This window comes from Macaca thibetana, chromosome 3 (assembly GCF_024542745.1).
Source record: "Macaca thibetana thibetana isolate TM-01 chromosome 3, ASM2454274v1, whole genome shotgun sequence".
Classification (NCBI taxonomy): Eukaryota; Metazoa; Chordata; class Mammalia; order Primates; family Cercopithecidae; genus Macaca; species Macaca thibetana.
Window position 1 is genome coordinate 175,669,559 of NC_065580.1, and position 16,061 is coordinate 175,685,619.

A 16,061-nucleotide genomic window follows, 5' to 3' on the forward strand; every position below is an offset into this window, starting at 1 on the left:
AATGCATATATTTCAATCAGTATGGATGTTTCAAACACACATTCAATATTAAGTGTATTCCAACACACATATTATAAACACATGTATTTCAAATACACATTGAAATATGTGTGTTTCAGTCAGAAATATATATATATGCTTATACATATTTCAGTTAACAAAAAATGGCTTTTTGTCAATTGTAGGAGACATAACAGAAACTAAACAAGGTAGCCATTTCTCTTAAGCATGGTTGTCTTTTATTTAAAATTAACTTATTTTCTATCTTTTTGGCTGAAGAATTAAGTTTTGAAAGTTTCTGATCATTTTGATGTGAAAACAAGGTAGGTGATTATCTAAATCAATTTTATTTGAGGTTAAGGAATTCTCTCTAAATTGCAATGCCCAAAAATATATTCTATAAAATTTTTTCTTATATTTTTAGATTATATGTATTTTATTTTACACTTAAATATACAGTAATTGAGCATACTCTTACAATGGTATAGCTGATTCCTGTAATGTTTCTCTATTGCAAAGTCTGAAGAGTGTAACTCAAGGATTAGTTTATCTGGGAACCAAGACTAACACAAACTTTGGTACCAAGAAAAGTTCTAAAGGAAAACAATTTTGAGAATGAATTTTAAAATTTATACTGGGGTTTCCAGAATAAGCTTTCTAATCTAATTAAATTTAAAGATACGAATGTCTCTATTTCCAGTAGTGTAAAGAGCACTGACAGTCCATGTCATGAACTCTTTATAGAGATATGAAAACTGTCTATAATACATACTACTAATCAACCAAACACAAAAAGTAAGGAGATGGATGACTGTATATGACACCTTCAAACATTTTTGGGAAACTAACAAATATAATAACATTGGTTAGTTCTTCTTAATTTCACTGGGCAAAGTAGGGGAATAAAAGATGAGCTGAGACTTTTGCGTTCTCAGCTCGAGTATCACGTAAACAACTTAAGAGATTCAATGTATACTGAGAAGGAGAATGTTATTTCCTGTAGTCACAGGGCTGAAATTGCTGAATATCAAACTCAAAACCTTATTCAGTGACTGGCTGAAGTACAATGCAAGTCAAACTCCCAGTCGTGCATTTTGTCTATTCTGAAAGTTAGGGCTATTATGGTGGGAAAGACCAAGTGAAAGCCATTATCACTGCCTTTGCCTAGGAAAATAGTAAGTCACAAGCAATATATTCTTGGACGAATTGCAGAGTTTTGTGCCACCATCAAGGATTTAAAGATTGTAGGGGTGGTAATTCCCACATTATCTTTCAACTCACCTGTTTGGCTTTTGCGGAAGACCCCTGAATCTTGAGTAATGACAGTGGATTATCATAAGCTTAAACAGGTGGTCACTCAAATTGTAGATGCCATTGGAGTTTTTATTTCATTGCTTGGGCAAATGAATACATCCCTTGATATCTCATATGCAGTTATTGATATAGCCAATGCCCTTTTCTCCAATACTGTCTATCCACCAGAAGCATTTCATTTTTAAGTAGCAAAGCCAGAACTTTACCTTCACTCTCTTACCTCAGGGTATATAAACTCTCCAGCTCTATGTCAGAATTTGGCTTGCAGGGATCTTCATCCTCTTTTCCTTCTGCAAGATATCACGCAGATCCATTACATTGATGACATTTTACTAATTGGATCCAGTGAGAAAGAAGTAGCCACTATTCCAGACTTATTGATACGAATTTTACATGTTAAAAGGTGAGAAATAAATGTTACTAAAATCCAGAATCCTGTATCTAACAAATTTATGGAGGTCCAGTGGGAGGAGTGATGTTAAGGTCTGTCTTTTAAAGTGATGAATGAGTTGTCGCATCCGGTCTCTCCCACAACAAGTAAAGAGGCACAGTGCCTAGTGGGCTTCCCTAGATTGTTAATGCAACACATTCCACATTTTAGTATGTTACTTCAGTCCATTTACATAGTGTCCCCAAAAGCTGCTAGTTTTGTGTAGGGCTTAGAACAAAAGAAAGACAGGTCCAGGCTCTGGACAAGCTGTTCGGCCACATGGACCATATGATCCAGCAGATTCAACCGTATTTGAAATGTCAGTGGCAGATAGGGATATTTTTTGGACGCTTTGGCAGGACTCTGTAAGAGAATCACAGCATGAGCTTTTAGGACTTTAGAGCAAGACCCTGGCATTATATGAAGATAACTATTCTTCTATCGAGAAACAGTTTTTGGCCCAAAACTGGATCTTAGTAGAGGCTTCATTCTCACCCATGGGCAGCCAATATGTGAGTATCAGTAGGGGTTTCCTCTAAAGAACCCCAACTAATGCAGTGACTGACTTCAACACAGCAGGAAGGTAGGGGAAAAAAACATAAAATCAACCCAAGTCAATTCAAAAAATTATCAGATAAAACAAAATGTGGTTGCTTTAGTCATTATATTTTGCAGTGGTTTGTTACATAGACTGTGGAGGGCAAAATCATGGTCCCCCAAAGGATGTCCTATTTCCTGAAAGCTGCAAATATATCATCTTACATGGAATGAAATGACTTTTTAGGCCAGGGATGGTGGCTCATGCGTGTGGTCCCAGCACTTTGGGAGGCCGAGGCGGGCGGGTTACCTGAAGTCAGGAGTTCGAGATCAGCCTGGCCAACATGGTGAAACCCCATCTCTAGTAGAGATACAAAAATTAGCCGGGCATGATGGTGCACACCTGTAATACCACCTACTTGGGAGCCTGAGGCAGGAGAATCATTTGAGCCTGGGAGGCGGAGGTTGCAGTGGGCCGAGATTGTGTCACTGCACTCCAGCCTGGCTATGAAGCAAGACTCCATGTTAAAAAAAATAAAAATAAAACAAACAAACAAAAACCCCACCACCACCAACAACAAAAGTACTTTGTAGGTGTGACTAAGGACAAGAGGGGGGAGATTATGAGATTATGCTGGACTATCAAGGTACACCCAATGTGATCACAAAGCTCCTTGAAAGAAAATAAGGAATCAGGGAGTCTGAGTCAGAGAAGGAGGTGTGTTGATGAAAGCAGAGCTCAGAGTAATGGAATTGCTGGCCTGGAAGATGGAAGAGGATCACAAGTCAAAGAATGCAGGCAGACTCTAGAAGCCTTTAAAGTAATATAACACTGCTGACATTTTGATTTTAGCCCAGTGAAGTCCGTATCAGAGGGTGACCTCTAGAACTGTAAAATAATACATTTGTGGTCTTTTTAAAGCCACTAACTTCATTGTAATTTCTTACAGTAGCAAGAGGAAGCTAACACACAGACATAGATAAGTGGAACCGAAACTGGTAACTGCAAGTGGGCTCTTATTATAACAAAACGATATAACTTCTGTCATCGGCTTTGTGGTTGTGTGGGAGATAAAGGCCTAAATGTAGGAAAGGAGACTGTTAGTGAAGTCTCTTCGAGAAGTGAGAAAATTGCTATTAGGGACTGGAGACAAAGGAAACCATGTCTGCAGAATATTTAGGAAAATTGTTGCCTGTGATTAATTGGAAAACCGAAAATGTACCTAATGAGTTTGTGAATGTGACTAAGGAGATTTCAAGGCAGCATATTCAAAGTGCTAATTGTCTTATTTTCTTCTCAAGTATGATAGGGTGTTGCAGGAGACATATGTGCTAAAGAGATGTATGCTCAATTTTCAAGCAGCATTCGGAGGATTATTTCTTACAAAAGACTTGTTCTCTCTTTCCCACACTTTCTAGCTGTCAAAACTTTCTCAAAAGTAATAAATGTCATAGAGGCAAAGATCAAAGTCTGGGTATTGTCAGTAAAACATAGTTTGGGGATAAAAGTAAATAAATCAAGGATGTCCTTTGTTAGATCACATGGGAATGTAAGGCAGTGCCTTATAGGCTTTAGAACTGGATAAATGGGATTTAAAAAATTTTAAGGGAATCATATAATAAGATCTCCCTTCGCAGCCCCACATAGAGAAGGAACTATCTTGAAAACACTCCTAAGAGTAGTTCTTGTCTAATGTAGTAGACTATAATTTGATACATTTACATATATGTATATATACATGTTTATATATGTGTTTCTATCTATCTATCTAGAACTCACACTGTTTCTAAAAGTTGTATTAGCTTGAACTTAATGGGACTTAAGAAGTTTAAATGTAAATAGATTTCTAGGCAGTAAATACATCTGGCCAAGAAACAAGCCAAGAAATTTACCCAGCTATAATCATGTACCCTTTCCTATAGAAAAGTAGGAATATCTCAAAGTAACCCTAACAATATGAAGAACAATAGATACAGTTATCTTACCCTCGGAATAGAATCATATCCTAATTAAGGAAAATACCCTATGCTGATAATGGAGGGCAGTGGGCGATGGAATTAGTAATTTTTTTTTTTTTTCTGGCTGGATCTCAAAATTTCTATAGACACTTAACTGTCAAATGTCCCCAATTCCTTCTCTATTATTTGAATGGTAGTGTCTATTGTCATATCCTGCTCCTGCCTTATAATCATCTGTAGAGTTTTCTGGAAGGAGCTACATTATCTTTTTAGTGGACAGAACTCTTCACTGAAGAATTCAACCCAGCTGTAATCCCTGAGATGATATGATTACCTGGGATTAATTTAGTTGAATAAATTCTGAAATTCAAATCTTATCCTGATAACACAATGATATACATTGGAAGTTGCAGGAAGGGTTTGAGTGAGTTTAGCATGTGGAAAAATGTGAAACATTAGGAGACACAAGGAATATTGAGCTATATTGTAACATGAATTGTGTTAAGTGCATTATGGCCTTGTTTACAGCCTCTAGGCAAACACATCCACTATGTGCTTACCCATATGATTTAATGTGACTGACTGAACATCACACGCCTGATGCAAATAGAGACTCGGGAGCATTTGCATATTGGGACTTCCATTTGGAAGGTTTCCTTTTAGAAGCTGGTAGCCACATAAGCGAGCTCAGCTACATCATATGTTGCAAAATAACTGCCAAATGTATTTGAATCAGTACGTGAAATCATAGAAAACAATATATTGTTAATGTTTTAAGTCACTACTACATTTCAATTTATTATTCAGTAATAGGTAACTAACATAACTTACACTGAGAATCAATGTTGAAATATCGCAGATATAAAGATACTCACGGCTACTATTTATTGGTATTTTCTGTGTGGTAGACATTGTATGAAGAACTTCATAAATACAATCTCAGTAAATCCTTAAATCATCTTGTGAAGATTAATATTAATCACTTTAGGATAACAATTTTATACGTGAGGAAATAAAGGTGTAAATTTGTATCTAAATGTATTACATTCAGAGCTAGTAATAGGTGATACAATTGGGAAGTGAACCTAGGTTTATTTTAATTCCAATATCTGGGTTCTCATCTGTTTTTCCATATTACTCCAAGGATCCCAGTTTTGCATCCTGGTTGCAAAGACGTAGGAAATTATTTTCCCATCTTTTTTTCTGGTGAGTAAATGTGTGGATCTCTTGGTTTCTGAATTGGTGAAAATTTTATTTATGCTTTTCAGAGAGTGCTTCCCTTATAATTAGTAGGGGGCCTTCACATAGTCAAACCTAGTGCTAAAGCTCCTCAAACAGCATGGAATAACCCTGGGTGTGTGCTGCGTCCTCTCTGTGGGTCCAGTCTGTGTCCGTGCTTACAAATGAGATGCCCATTTCCTTCTCTTCAGCCAATGCTTCCAAATACAAAGAAAATCACAACTTCCTTCAAAAACTCTATTTTCAAAAATGACTCTTCTAAGATAATTGATAATTGCTTCATCTCCAGATGTGATAGTATACAAATGTTTTGGACTGATTTGGGTAAGTATCCTTTTCTTTATACATCTCAAACTTCTCAGGTCAGTTTCTGACATTGGTCCTGATTGACACAGATGAAAGAAAGATGAGAGAATTAGGAAGTGTGGAAATTGGAGGTGAAATTGGAAAGGTTGATGTGAACTAAAATAATCAAGTTAATCTTGTTTTCCAAATATGAAGACATCTAAATACTAGAAACACCTGACTTTACAGACCATATATTAATAAAAACCTAAATTAAAATGAAATTAAAATGTAATAAATTTTATACTATTATAGTGGCCACTCTACCAAACAATAAAATGCAAAAGGCTATCTATGGAAGACATTAAGTTGTCCAGAAAAGTTAAAATACACAAATGTATGCATTCTATTAAAGAACAAGTTTATGCCAAAGATAAGTACATATATGACACCTCATATAAAATATAAAGTAATATTTATATTTTGAGAATATTTTCATTTATGTGTTAAAAACTCATGTTAGAAAACAAATTTCAAATGCTGAGGCCATATGTTCATTATTTCTTGTATAAGTACTTAGGATAAATATGTTCATTATTTATTGTATAATAAAGAGAATTTGTATTTAGGTAATGCTTTGGGTTAAAAAAAAACTAGAAGAAATTATCTAAAATACTACCAGGGTTACCTGCCCAATTTCCAAAATACATCAGAGACTTAATTTTGGCCTCTTTCATGTGACATAGTTTGTATTTTATTTTAATTGTCTTTATAATAAACATAGAATACTGAAATATGAGGCACAATATATATATTTTTCTTCACTTCTCAATGTGTTTGATGTTATTTTTACTCTATATGTGTATGTATTTTTGAGGTATTAAGCTTATATTGAAAATTGCCCCATTGTGAAAAGTTGCCACTCAGAATCTTATTTTTTAAGAATGAGTCACATTTGTACTAGTTTAAAACAATGAAAACAACTTGTAAAATCATATGTGAAATGATTAGCTTTGAAACAGAAGTTAACACTGGACTATCACTCAATATGTTTCAATAACGTTTATACTTTCTTTTACAGAATGGTTATTTGCTGTTACTTGTGTCGATGCTATGGTTTCACAATTGCTTACATTTTTACTGGTTTGTTCCAAACTTACTTTTCCTTCAAGTGTTTTGATTATTAAGTGCATTATTTTGCAGAATATGATGCTGTTAGGGAATGCACACATTGTGTTAAAGCATAACTGGCTATATTTAGTTGGTTGCCTAGCATTTTTAAATTGATCAACACAATTTGGTAAATGAAAAAATAAAAGTGTCTCCAATCCATTGGATCTCAAATTTTGCAATGCATCAGAATCATCAGAAATTCTTATTGAAACACAAATTACCATGGCCCTCTCCTAGAACTTTCTGATTTATTGAGTCTCTGGTGAGGTCTAGAAATTTACATTTTAAACGAGTTCCCAGGTAATGCTGCTCTAGGGGGTCCCATTTTGAGAACCACTGCTCTAAACCAACTGTTTATTCATTTAATTCTCTGAGCTCTGCTCAGTGTAGAAGCCAAAAGATTGTAACCCATTGAGAGATAAGATAGCAGAAAGCATTCTCTTCTTTAGAATATCTAGATATATGTTTGGAAGTTTCTTAACACAGAAGTCTCTGAAAAACCATAAGCTTGCTCACTGCAGAAATGTTATTCAAAATAAACATAAAATGCAACACTTTATTAAAGTAAAAGTATCTTTACTATTAATATACAAATGGTGAAGTGTGACAAGTTTGATATACTGTAAGCCATACTTTCAATGTCTCTCATAAATACAAAACTTCAACATTTGCAGTATAATTTTTACAGTTTAGACATATATATACAGCATTTCATTGGGACATACCATATTGAAACAATAAGAAAACGTTGTGATAGCTAACTTAAGCATATAAAATTTGAATGGAATATATAAATTAAAGAAAATAAAAGATAGTATGTTTCAGTACATACTGAGCACAGCATACAGTTCACATACCAAAAATTTTTTTTTTTTTTAAAAAAAAAAAAACCTTTATTTCTAACTTCACATATTTCTAACAGGGTTTAGAGGCAAATGCTAAACCATGAATATTTCTTTAAGAGTTGGAACAAATAGGTTTGTTCTTAATAGTATTGTTTATTTTATAGTATGCATGTTGTTCTCTAAAAAAACTATTTGCAAAATCAAATAATAGATTCTATCTCTGTTAACTTTTTCCTCTGTGTTACACTGTTTTCTCCTTTGCATCAGTTTAATGGGCCATAATTTTTATCTAAGCAATGGTCCTAGTCCCTGGTCTAGCACTTCTCAAAGTCAGGTCCTTTCTAGCTATTCCAAATATAGCAACTCAGTTTGCCTTTCTAGATCCACTCATTTATTTGTTTCTCTAATCTCCTATGTCGGGTTGTGATCTGAAATTCTCCAACAGTAATGGTTTTGCTTACTGTCTTCCATGGGAGGCTGAAAACAGATGCCAAAAGATACATGTTTTCATTTCAGAAAAGAAAAAACTAGGTAGCAATATTTAAATTTACATGAGCAATAATTCTGAATGTTGTGTGTAGTCAGAATCTCAAAAATTGTGTAAAATGAAAATTTAAAGAGGTAATATCAGATAATATATTTATGTTATAGGTAAAATCTTAAAGTGAGTAATAAACTATTTTTCTAAGAATATTATGTGTGTTATCAAATAAATATTTAGCATTATATATAATATAAAGTTCTTTGCCTTTATATGAGAGGAAATAATTCATCTATTAACATTCTTGTATAATTTTAAATAGCTGCATCTACATGGGTAAATTCAATTTTTCAAAAAAGAAGGATGGGAGCTGGAAGAAAATTATGTTTGTTCAGCGATTACTATATGTGGGTCTTTTTATAAATTTCTCATTTGAACTTATAATTGTTCCATCTTAAGACATTATTAAGTCCATAAATAAAATACTTTCTTGAAAATTTTACCTTTTAAGATGAAGTTTTTCATTTCTGCGACATCCATAATTTAATTTTAGCTTATGTTGATACATCCATATACAATTTCAGTGTGAGTGACTAAGTATTAATGCTTCAAAGGGTTAATAAACAGATGCAAATATTTTCTCTCTAAAGATAAATCAATAATGCTAGCAAACTTAGTGTTAAAAATATTTCCAGATACAAAGCTTGTTGAATAAGAACATTATATGATTATGATTATGAATATGAGTGTAAAAAAAACTTCATGAGGGATTTAAGTCAAATGTTTACCTTATTTTCTCTGAAAAAGAACACTGTGAACCTCATAAATAATTCTAATATGCTATTCCAATATTTCCTAAATTAACTAATGGAAAATATTATTTCTACCACTTGAGCTGTACATATTTTCATCTGTGATAATCTTATTGCCAAAAAATAAAGGTTGATTTATTATTCTAAATAAAATATATATAAATGGAAATAATGAAGACCCAAGAAACACCATAGTAATTTGCTTGATTTTCAAAAGTTATCTGTTGTCTTTGTCTTACAACTGGCAAAATTTAATTTCAATAATATCTAGAATGTATTTATTGTTTAGAAAAACAATACAGAACAAATTAAGAATATTTCATGTGTGTGTATAAAAAGAACTATTTTGACATGAATTAAAGTAACTTATACAGTATAGTTTATTATATCTAGATTTTATATTCAAGGTAAATAGTTTGAATTGAACTTATTTACTGACTGTAAATAAGACAGCATCATTCGAGTATCTCAAATCTAAGCAAAATATACTAGTAATGACGTTAATTGTAGTTTTTTCTTTTAATAAAGCAGAATGTCATGCTAATTAAAAGGCACAGATACATCTTAATTATTTAAAATAAGAAGCATAAACATAGGTATGATCATAAAGTTACAATTAATTGTTGGCACACGAATAAATAATTTGATTAATAAAATCTATTTATATAAATATTTAATTCAAAGACTAAGATCCACATGAAGTGTGCTGGATCTAATAGCCTTTGAAAAATGCTTTTATAGTTATTAATATTAAACATAAAAGAAAACAAGAAACAATACATTAATGTTAGATGTTAGTATCAATAGAATGGCAATGTCTTACCCCACAAAAAATAATAAATAAATCTTTAAAAATACAATTCTTAATTAAATTCCTTTGACAATTATTGTAAAATATGTTGACACATGAATTTGTGCCAGTTTTGAAAACAAAATATGTGTTAAAATTCTGATATTACTCTTTCCTCTTATATGTTGTTGAATATAGATTGTCACTGCCTAATTGCACCTAACCTATCAAGAAATACCAAGTTTTCGGTGATATCTTTGCCTCTTGGTTTAAAATATCACAAGGTTCAAATTATTTTAACAGTACTTATATTCAGTCAATTCTTTTGACACTTTATACTAATATTTAAGAGTACTCTCAGACAATAAAAATAACATTTATACGGTTATATGTATATGTTTAATCTAGAATAAGAATGAAACAGGTTATTTCAGTTCTACTCATATTTTACAGTTTACTACAAGCCATCTTTTATTTTGAAATTCTTATAAATCATTTGGAGCATTCCATTGAAATATTAAAAAAAATACTTTATCACAGTATTGCCGTGCTTCAGCATGGCATGGATTTCAAGGACAAGAGGTAAGGACCACTCGGGCAACTGAAACAGTGCACTTGAAATAGTCTGACTATAATTAGCTTCAGATTATCTATTAATTTCAGATCATTACTCCACATGAGTGGCAGGAAATTTAACATCATATATATATAGACTATATATATATGTATATGAAATATATGTCAATTTCTTTACAAGGAAAATCCAAATAAATGAGAGAAACAGAAATGTCAAATTGAGAAAACACAAAAATAGTTTGTTATTTATTATGATTTCTGCACTCTTGAAGTAAAGCACAAATATAACAATAGTAAACATGCGAAATGACTTTCTCAGTCATCCTAATTCTTTCACCATCATTAGTTTAAAACCATGTGGCCCTATTTAGAAATAATTATCATTCATGGCTATTGCTTCATGGACACTTTACTAAGCTTGTACACTTTGCACAAACAAACTAATTCAAGTATTTTGACTAGTTTTAGTACGTTGGTACAAAACAAAACAAACGACAAAATAAAACACAGCAAAATAAAGCAAACTGGATGATCAGACAAACATAAACTAAATAACAACAGTCACATCTGTCAAAGACCAGTTGGATAATCAAGTCAGTTAAAATGACCTAACTGGTTTGTTTTAGATGCTTCTCAAATTCTTAGGTAGGCACAAGAATTCTGTTCTTTTCTTCAGAATATGCCAGACAGGAATGCAAGGAGAGATTCCTGCATTTAACCCTGCAATTTATGGCAAAGACACTGCGACGATTTGGTGCCTTCAAATGAAGATGGTCATATTCTGTCCTGCTGTAGCCAGAAAAGTGAGGAATTATATAAAATTACTTAGTCGTCTCTCCTTGGCTGACAGTTTCAAGCACTTCGTAAATAAAAATATTCATGAGTTGCCTTAATTTTACATTTAATAATCATCAGGTTATCTCTACAGAGACACATGCCCAAAGCAGGTTTCTGCAATGCTAAAAATTGCTCCGATATTCTTTTGGAACACATTCCCTATCCCGTCACTATTTGAGCTGAAACACCAAAGGTTCTGAATGTTACAGGGCCTAAGGAAACCTTTGGCTCTCAAGGTTAGTAAACCTGCTCCCAAATGGTATGTATGTTTATAATCATAAATACTTTTTTAAACCTTACATATAAGTTAAATCATGTGTCACTCTCTTACCTCTGGGAGCTTGCATAGCTTGGAAGTAAAGAAGCATTTTATTCTGGTATAACCCTAACAAAAGATATCAGAAGGTTTGTGTTGAATATTTAAGGAATTTCTTCAACCAAAATTGTTTATCAAAATCTTAAAATGACTTCTAGCTAGAACATCCAGAATAGAACACATAGTGGAAGTGAAATTGTTTATCATTTACACTTTTATGGCACATTAAAATGTTAAATAATTTCTTCTTAATTTAGTCAACCTTAAAATTTTAATTTCCAGTAGCCAATTACATTTAATGGTGAACCTGTAACAGTGGTAAAATTAGTTCTCAAAGATTATATAAAACCATGGGCTAAAAATATATCTGAGGATATGATTTGAAGTATTTGAACACTAAAGACTTTTTTTGATAAGTTGTTTAAAAATAAATGATAATCACATATTTATAAATATATCAAGACACCATATTGATATTGTTCCCATTTCAATTTACTTTATTTGAAGCTGAGGGCAGAAATCAATATTATTTCACTTGCAATACATTTTTTGTGTATAATCCATTGTGAATGAATAGGACATATATAAAGAGAGAGAGATTTAGAAAGTCTTTCTAATCTAATTTTATATACAACTAATATTCTTTCAAATGGGTAACAATTTTGATCTGGCACTTCAGTCTATCAAAAATCAATGTTGAAAATGCACCGAATCATAGCTTGAAATGAGTTCTTCAAAGTTTTCAATTTTAATATCTGCTAAAGATAAACTGGCTCTTTGAAGCCTATGTTCCCTGAAATTCCCCTGATAAAATGAGTAACCGTTATTAAGTGCCTTCATCTTGAAGTTGAAAGCCACCTTAAGAATCTATTTGCCCAGAATAGGACTCATACACATGCAGAGCCTTCTTACACATATAGCTCATGTCTTTTTCCTTAACCCCTATATTTGTTGGTGGTATTAAATATAGTTCTTAATAAATAGAGTACTTGAGCCATATAATGAATTCCAGTACTTCAGTCATATAATCAAATTGAATACCCAAAGTGTGGTGCCAGTCAGGTCTTGATATTGAAATTCTTAAAATTAACAACAACAGCAACAGCAACAACAATAACAAAAGGAAATGGGCCATGGGCAGGAGTATTTGATCATATGTATATGTGTACAAGCTATTCCAAGCTAGAAGTTTCCCAAGAAATTAAGGTCAATGGAATAGTTTTGGTCATAGGGTCACTGCAATCCAAATACTCTTCGTAGTGTTGTTCAAGCCCCTGTAATAGTGTTGTTATGCTTTGCTGTCGTCTTCTTTTGATTGAATGATGTCATTAGAAACTTTAATTTCTATAGTTTCTGGATTTAGAGCTTCTTTCCCATTTTCTTCCTTTAAAGGCAATTTTCTGGAAGATAAAAAATAATAAGCTTCATTTTCTGAGGTATTTAAAGAGATATACCTTAACATTTAAGTTACTATTTTGTAAATAAAATATGCTCCAATAATATGCTAATATTTTATACGTGCTAAATAAGTTACTATTTTGTAGAGAAAACATGCTACAATAATTAGAAAGGACAAATTAAATTTATTAAAATTATTTAAAATAGATTTTAAAATGTTCTAAAAGAGAGTAAAAACAATTACATTGGCCTTTTAAAAATGTAATGCAGAATGATGAATGAAACAATATATTTGTAGATTTAGATGCAGCAAATTGTCCACTATAGGGTGGTTTAGATTTGGTAACTAGTTGTTGATATCAAAAATATAATTACATGTTATGGAAGGTAAAATGCCAAAACATTTTTAAATGTCAATGATACGATTTATTAGTACTACATTTTCTCCAGTGAAAACAATTAATAATTGTTGCCATATTCTGTTACATAAAATTCAGAAACCAGGCTGGGCATGGTGGCTCATGCTTATAATTCTAGCAGTTTGGGAGGCTGAGGCGGGTGGATCACTTGAGGTCAGGAGTTCAAGACCAGCCTGGCCAACACAGTGAAACCAGGTATCTACTAAAATTACGAAAATTAGCCGGAACTCGCTTGAACTGGGAGATGGAGATGGCAGTGAGCTGAGATCATGCCGCTGAGATCATTCAGCATGGGCAACAGAGTGAGACTCCATCTCAAATAATAATGATAATAATAAGTAAAATAAAATAAAATTCAGAAACTGAGTGAATTAACTATATTCCTTGGAACTTAATGCAAATGAACATATTTTAGGACTTGCTCACTTTTTAATATTTACTGTATATGTTTTCTTTTGCCTCTTTTCACTATTGTTTTTCTTGTCACTTTTATATCACTTTGCAACACAGATTTTGAGTTGTTTGCAATTGTAACTTGTGAAGCAATAACAACTTTATTTCTTCATATCAAGACAGTTTCACAAACCTTACTTCGATGCCAATGAATTGTTCTTTCTAGATTTTCCTAAAACTTGCAAATTCAATTGTTTACCATTGTGTACATGACATTTGGAGATGAGTTTTTCTCCCTTAACAACATACTTTTTCCACATCAAGAAAATTAAGTTAGAAATAGTATTCCAGGCCGGGCGCTGTGGCTCATGCCTGTAATTCCAGCACTTTGGGAGGCCAAGGCGGGCAGATCACATGACGTCAGGAGTTCGAGACCAGCCTGACCAACATGCAGAAATCCCGTCTTTACTAAAAATACAAAATTAGCTTGGTGTGGCAGTGTGCGCCTGTAATCCCAGCTACTCGGGAGGCTGAGGCAGGAGAATAGCTTAAATCCAGGAGGCGGAGGTTGAGGTGAGCCGAGATAGCGCCATTGCATTCCAGCCTGGGCAACAAGAGTGAAAGTCGTCTCAAAAAGAAAAAAAGAAAGAAAGAAGGAAGGAAAGAAATAGTATTCCAAGTATTCCAATCCATCGCTGTGACTTTAGCCTTACCATTTTATAATGGAGTGAAAGTTACAACACTAGTTCCTCTGGGATTTATTTGTAATTTATTTTATATTTTTGAATGAGAAGGGTTAAAACAGATTCTGCAGATCAAAGCTATCAGAACTAATCAAAGTAAGAAATAGGCAAAAACTAGTAATATCCATTGCTGGTAATGAAAAAAAACATTGTACCAATGACAGCAGGCGGCTATTTTATATGTTATAAATAGTGCAGTCTCAGTTATTCCTTTTTAGCATTCACAAGTACTGAAAATATTGACAACACAAAGTCACAAAAGCAATATGTCACCTCAAGCATCAAAATGTAGAGAAAACAGTTCTGATTAGAGTTCTGATATTAAGTTAGCATAATACTTAATACAGTTCTTACTCATGAAATATATATTACGTTTTTGATGACTTAAGTGCTTTCACCAAACTGATAACTTGTTTCTGTGTATAGAGTTTCTCACCACTTATGTTTAGGTAAAATATTTTTAATATTACTGTTAATCATATTATTTTATATTGGTGATTTATTTTCTATAATGGAGACACAGAGTAGTTATTAAATTACCCTTTTTTCCCAAAATATACCCCAGTCCAAGAGCATATTCTTAACTAGTTTTCATGTACACCTCTTATTTCTAAAGTAGAGAATACAGAACCCACATCTAATACAGTTCATTTGAGTTTAGATTGTAATAATCTCTAAACGCAATCACTAAAATTGGCCCGAGGATTTATATTAAATTTTTTTCCTGTAGAGTAGTGCTTTGTGTTTGTGTAAATATTAATTATTGCAGCCTCTTGTGGGCAGATAGAGGGAATTTATGAAAATAAAATCATTTTCTTCATCTGTGAAAACCTTTTATCTGTGATTTAGGATGAGAAACCTAAATCAATTTACTCTGCAAGGAAATATTAGGTGTTATAAAAATAAATATTTATTCTGAAAAATAATAAAATTATAAAGTTATTTTGGTGCCCAGTAAAGAAGTGTTTGATCACTATGGCTTCGTTAGTATCGCATACCTCCAATATAATAGTACTATTAACACTTCGTAATAATGTCTTTGCTTTGAATTATTCTAATTGACCTATGCATGAATCTAGGCATATATTCATCTTTTCAGGTTTTGTTATCTACTATAGTTTTAAAAGAGCTATTAGAGATGCAAAATAAGTAATGTCAAGAGTGGAAACCAAGCATCATTTACTGCATAGACATTACAATGATAAACGCTTTAATATTATTTTCTCCTCTGCACAAACATTATTTATTTTTAAAATAGACTTGCGTATATTTCACTGACATTTATATTCGAAGCAATGACAAATTTCCTGACATGTCTTTATTTCAGTAAATATAATTATTTTATTTTGAAAGGGAAAACAACACTATCTTAAAAAGACAGACTATTGTTGAAAATCTAAACTCTGTAAGATACTTATCTTTTTATACTTTTGCATTAAATTATAGATATATGGTTTATCAGACTTTCTCTGACATTCATACAAAGTTTTCATGAAAAAAGTCTCAATAGAAAA

General features: G+C 32.4%; 2 protein-coding genes across 4 annotated transcripts in view; one reads left to right on the plus strand and one right to left on the minus strand.

The window, feature by feature from the left end:
* LOC126949611 (ATP synthase subunit f, mitochondrial-like) overlaps positions 1–16,061 on the plus strand; it is a 739,455-nt gene that overhangs the window by 92,296 nt on the left and 631,098 nt on the right. The gene's annotated exons all lie outside the window — the stretch shown is intronic.
* NCAM2 (neural cell adhesion molecule 2) overlaps positions 9,273–16,061 on the minus strand; it is a 566,845-nt gene continuing 560,056 nt past the window's right edge. For all 3 annotated transcript variants that reach the window (XM_050782162.1, XM_050782165.1, XM_050782164.1), the window contains exon 18: positions 9,273–12,994. In XM_050782162.1, coding sequence (XP_050638119.1) covers positions 12,883–12,994 — 112 coding nt within the window. In that variant the 3' untranslated portion in view covers positions 9,273–12,882. The remainder of the gene's footprint in view (positions 12,995–16,061) is intronic.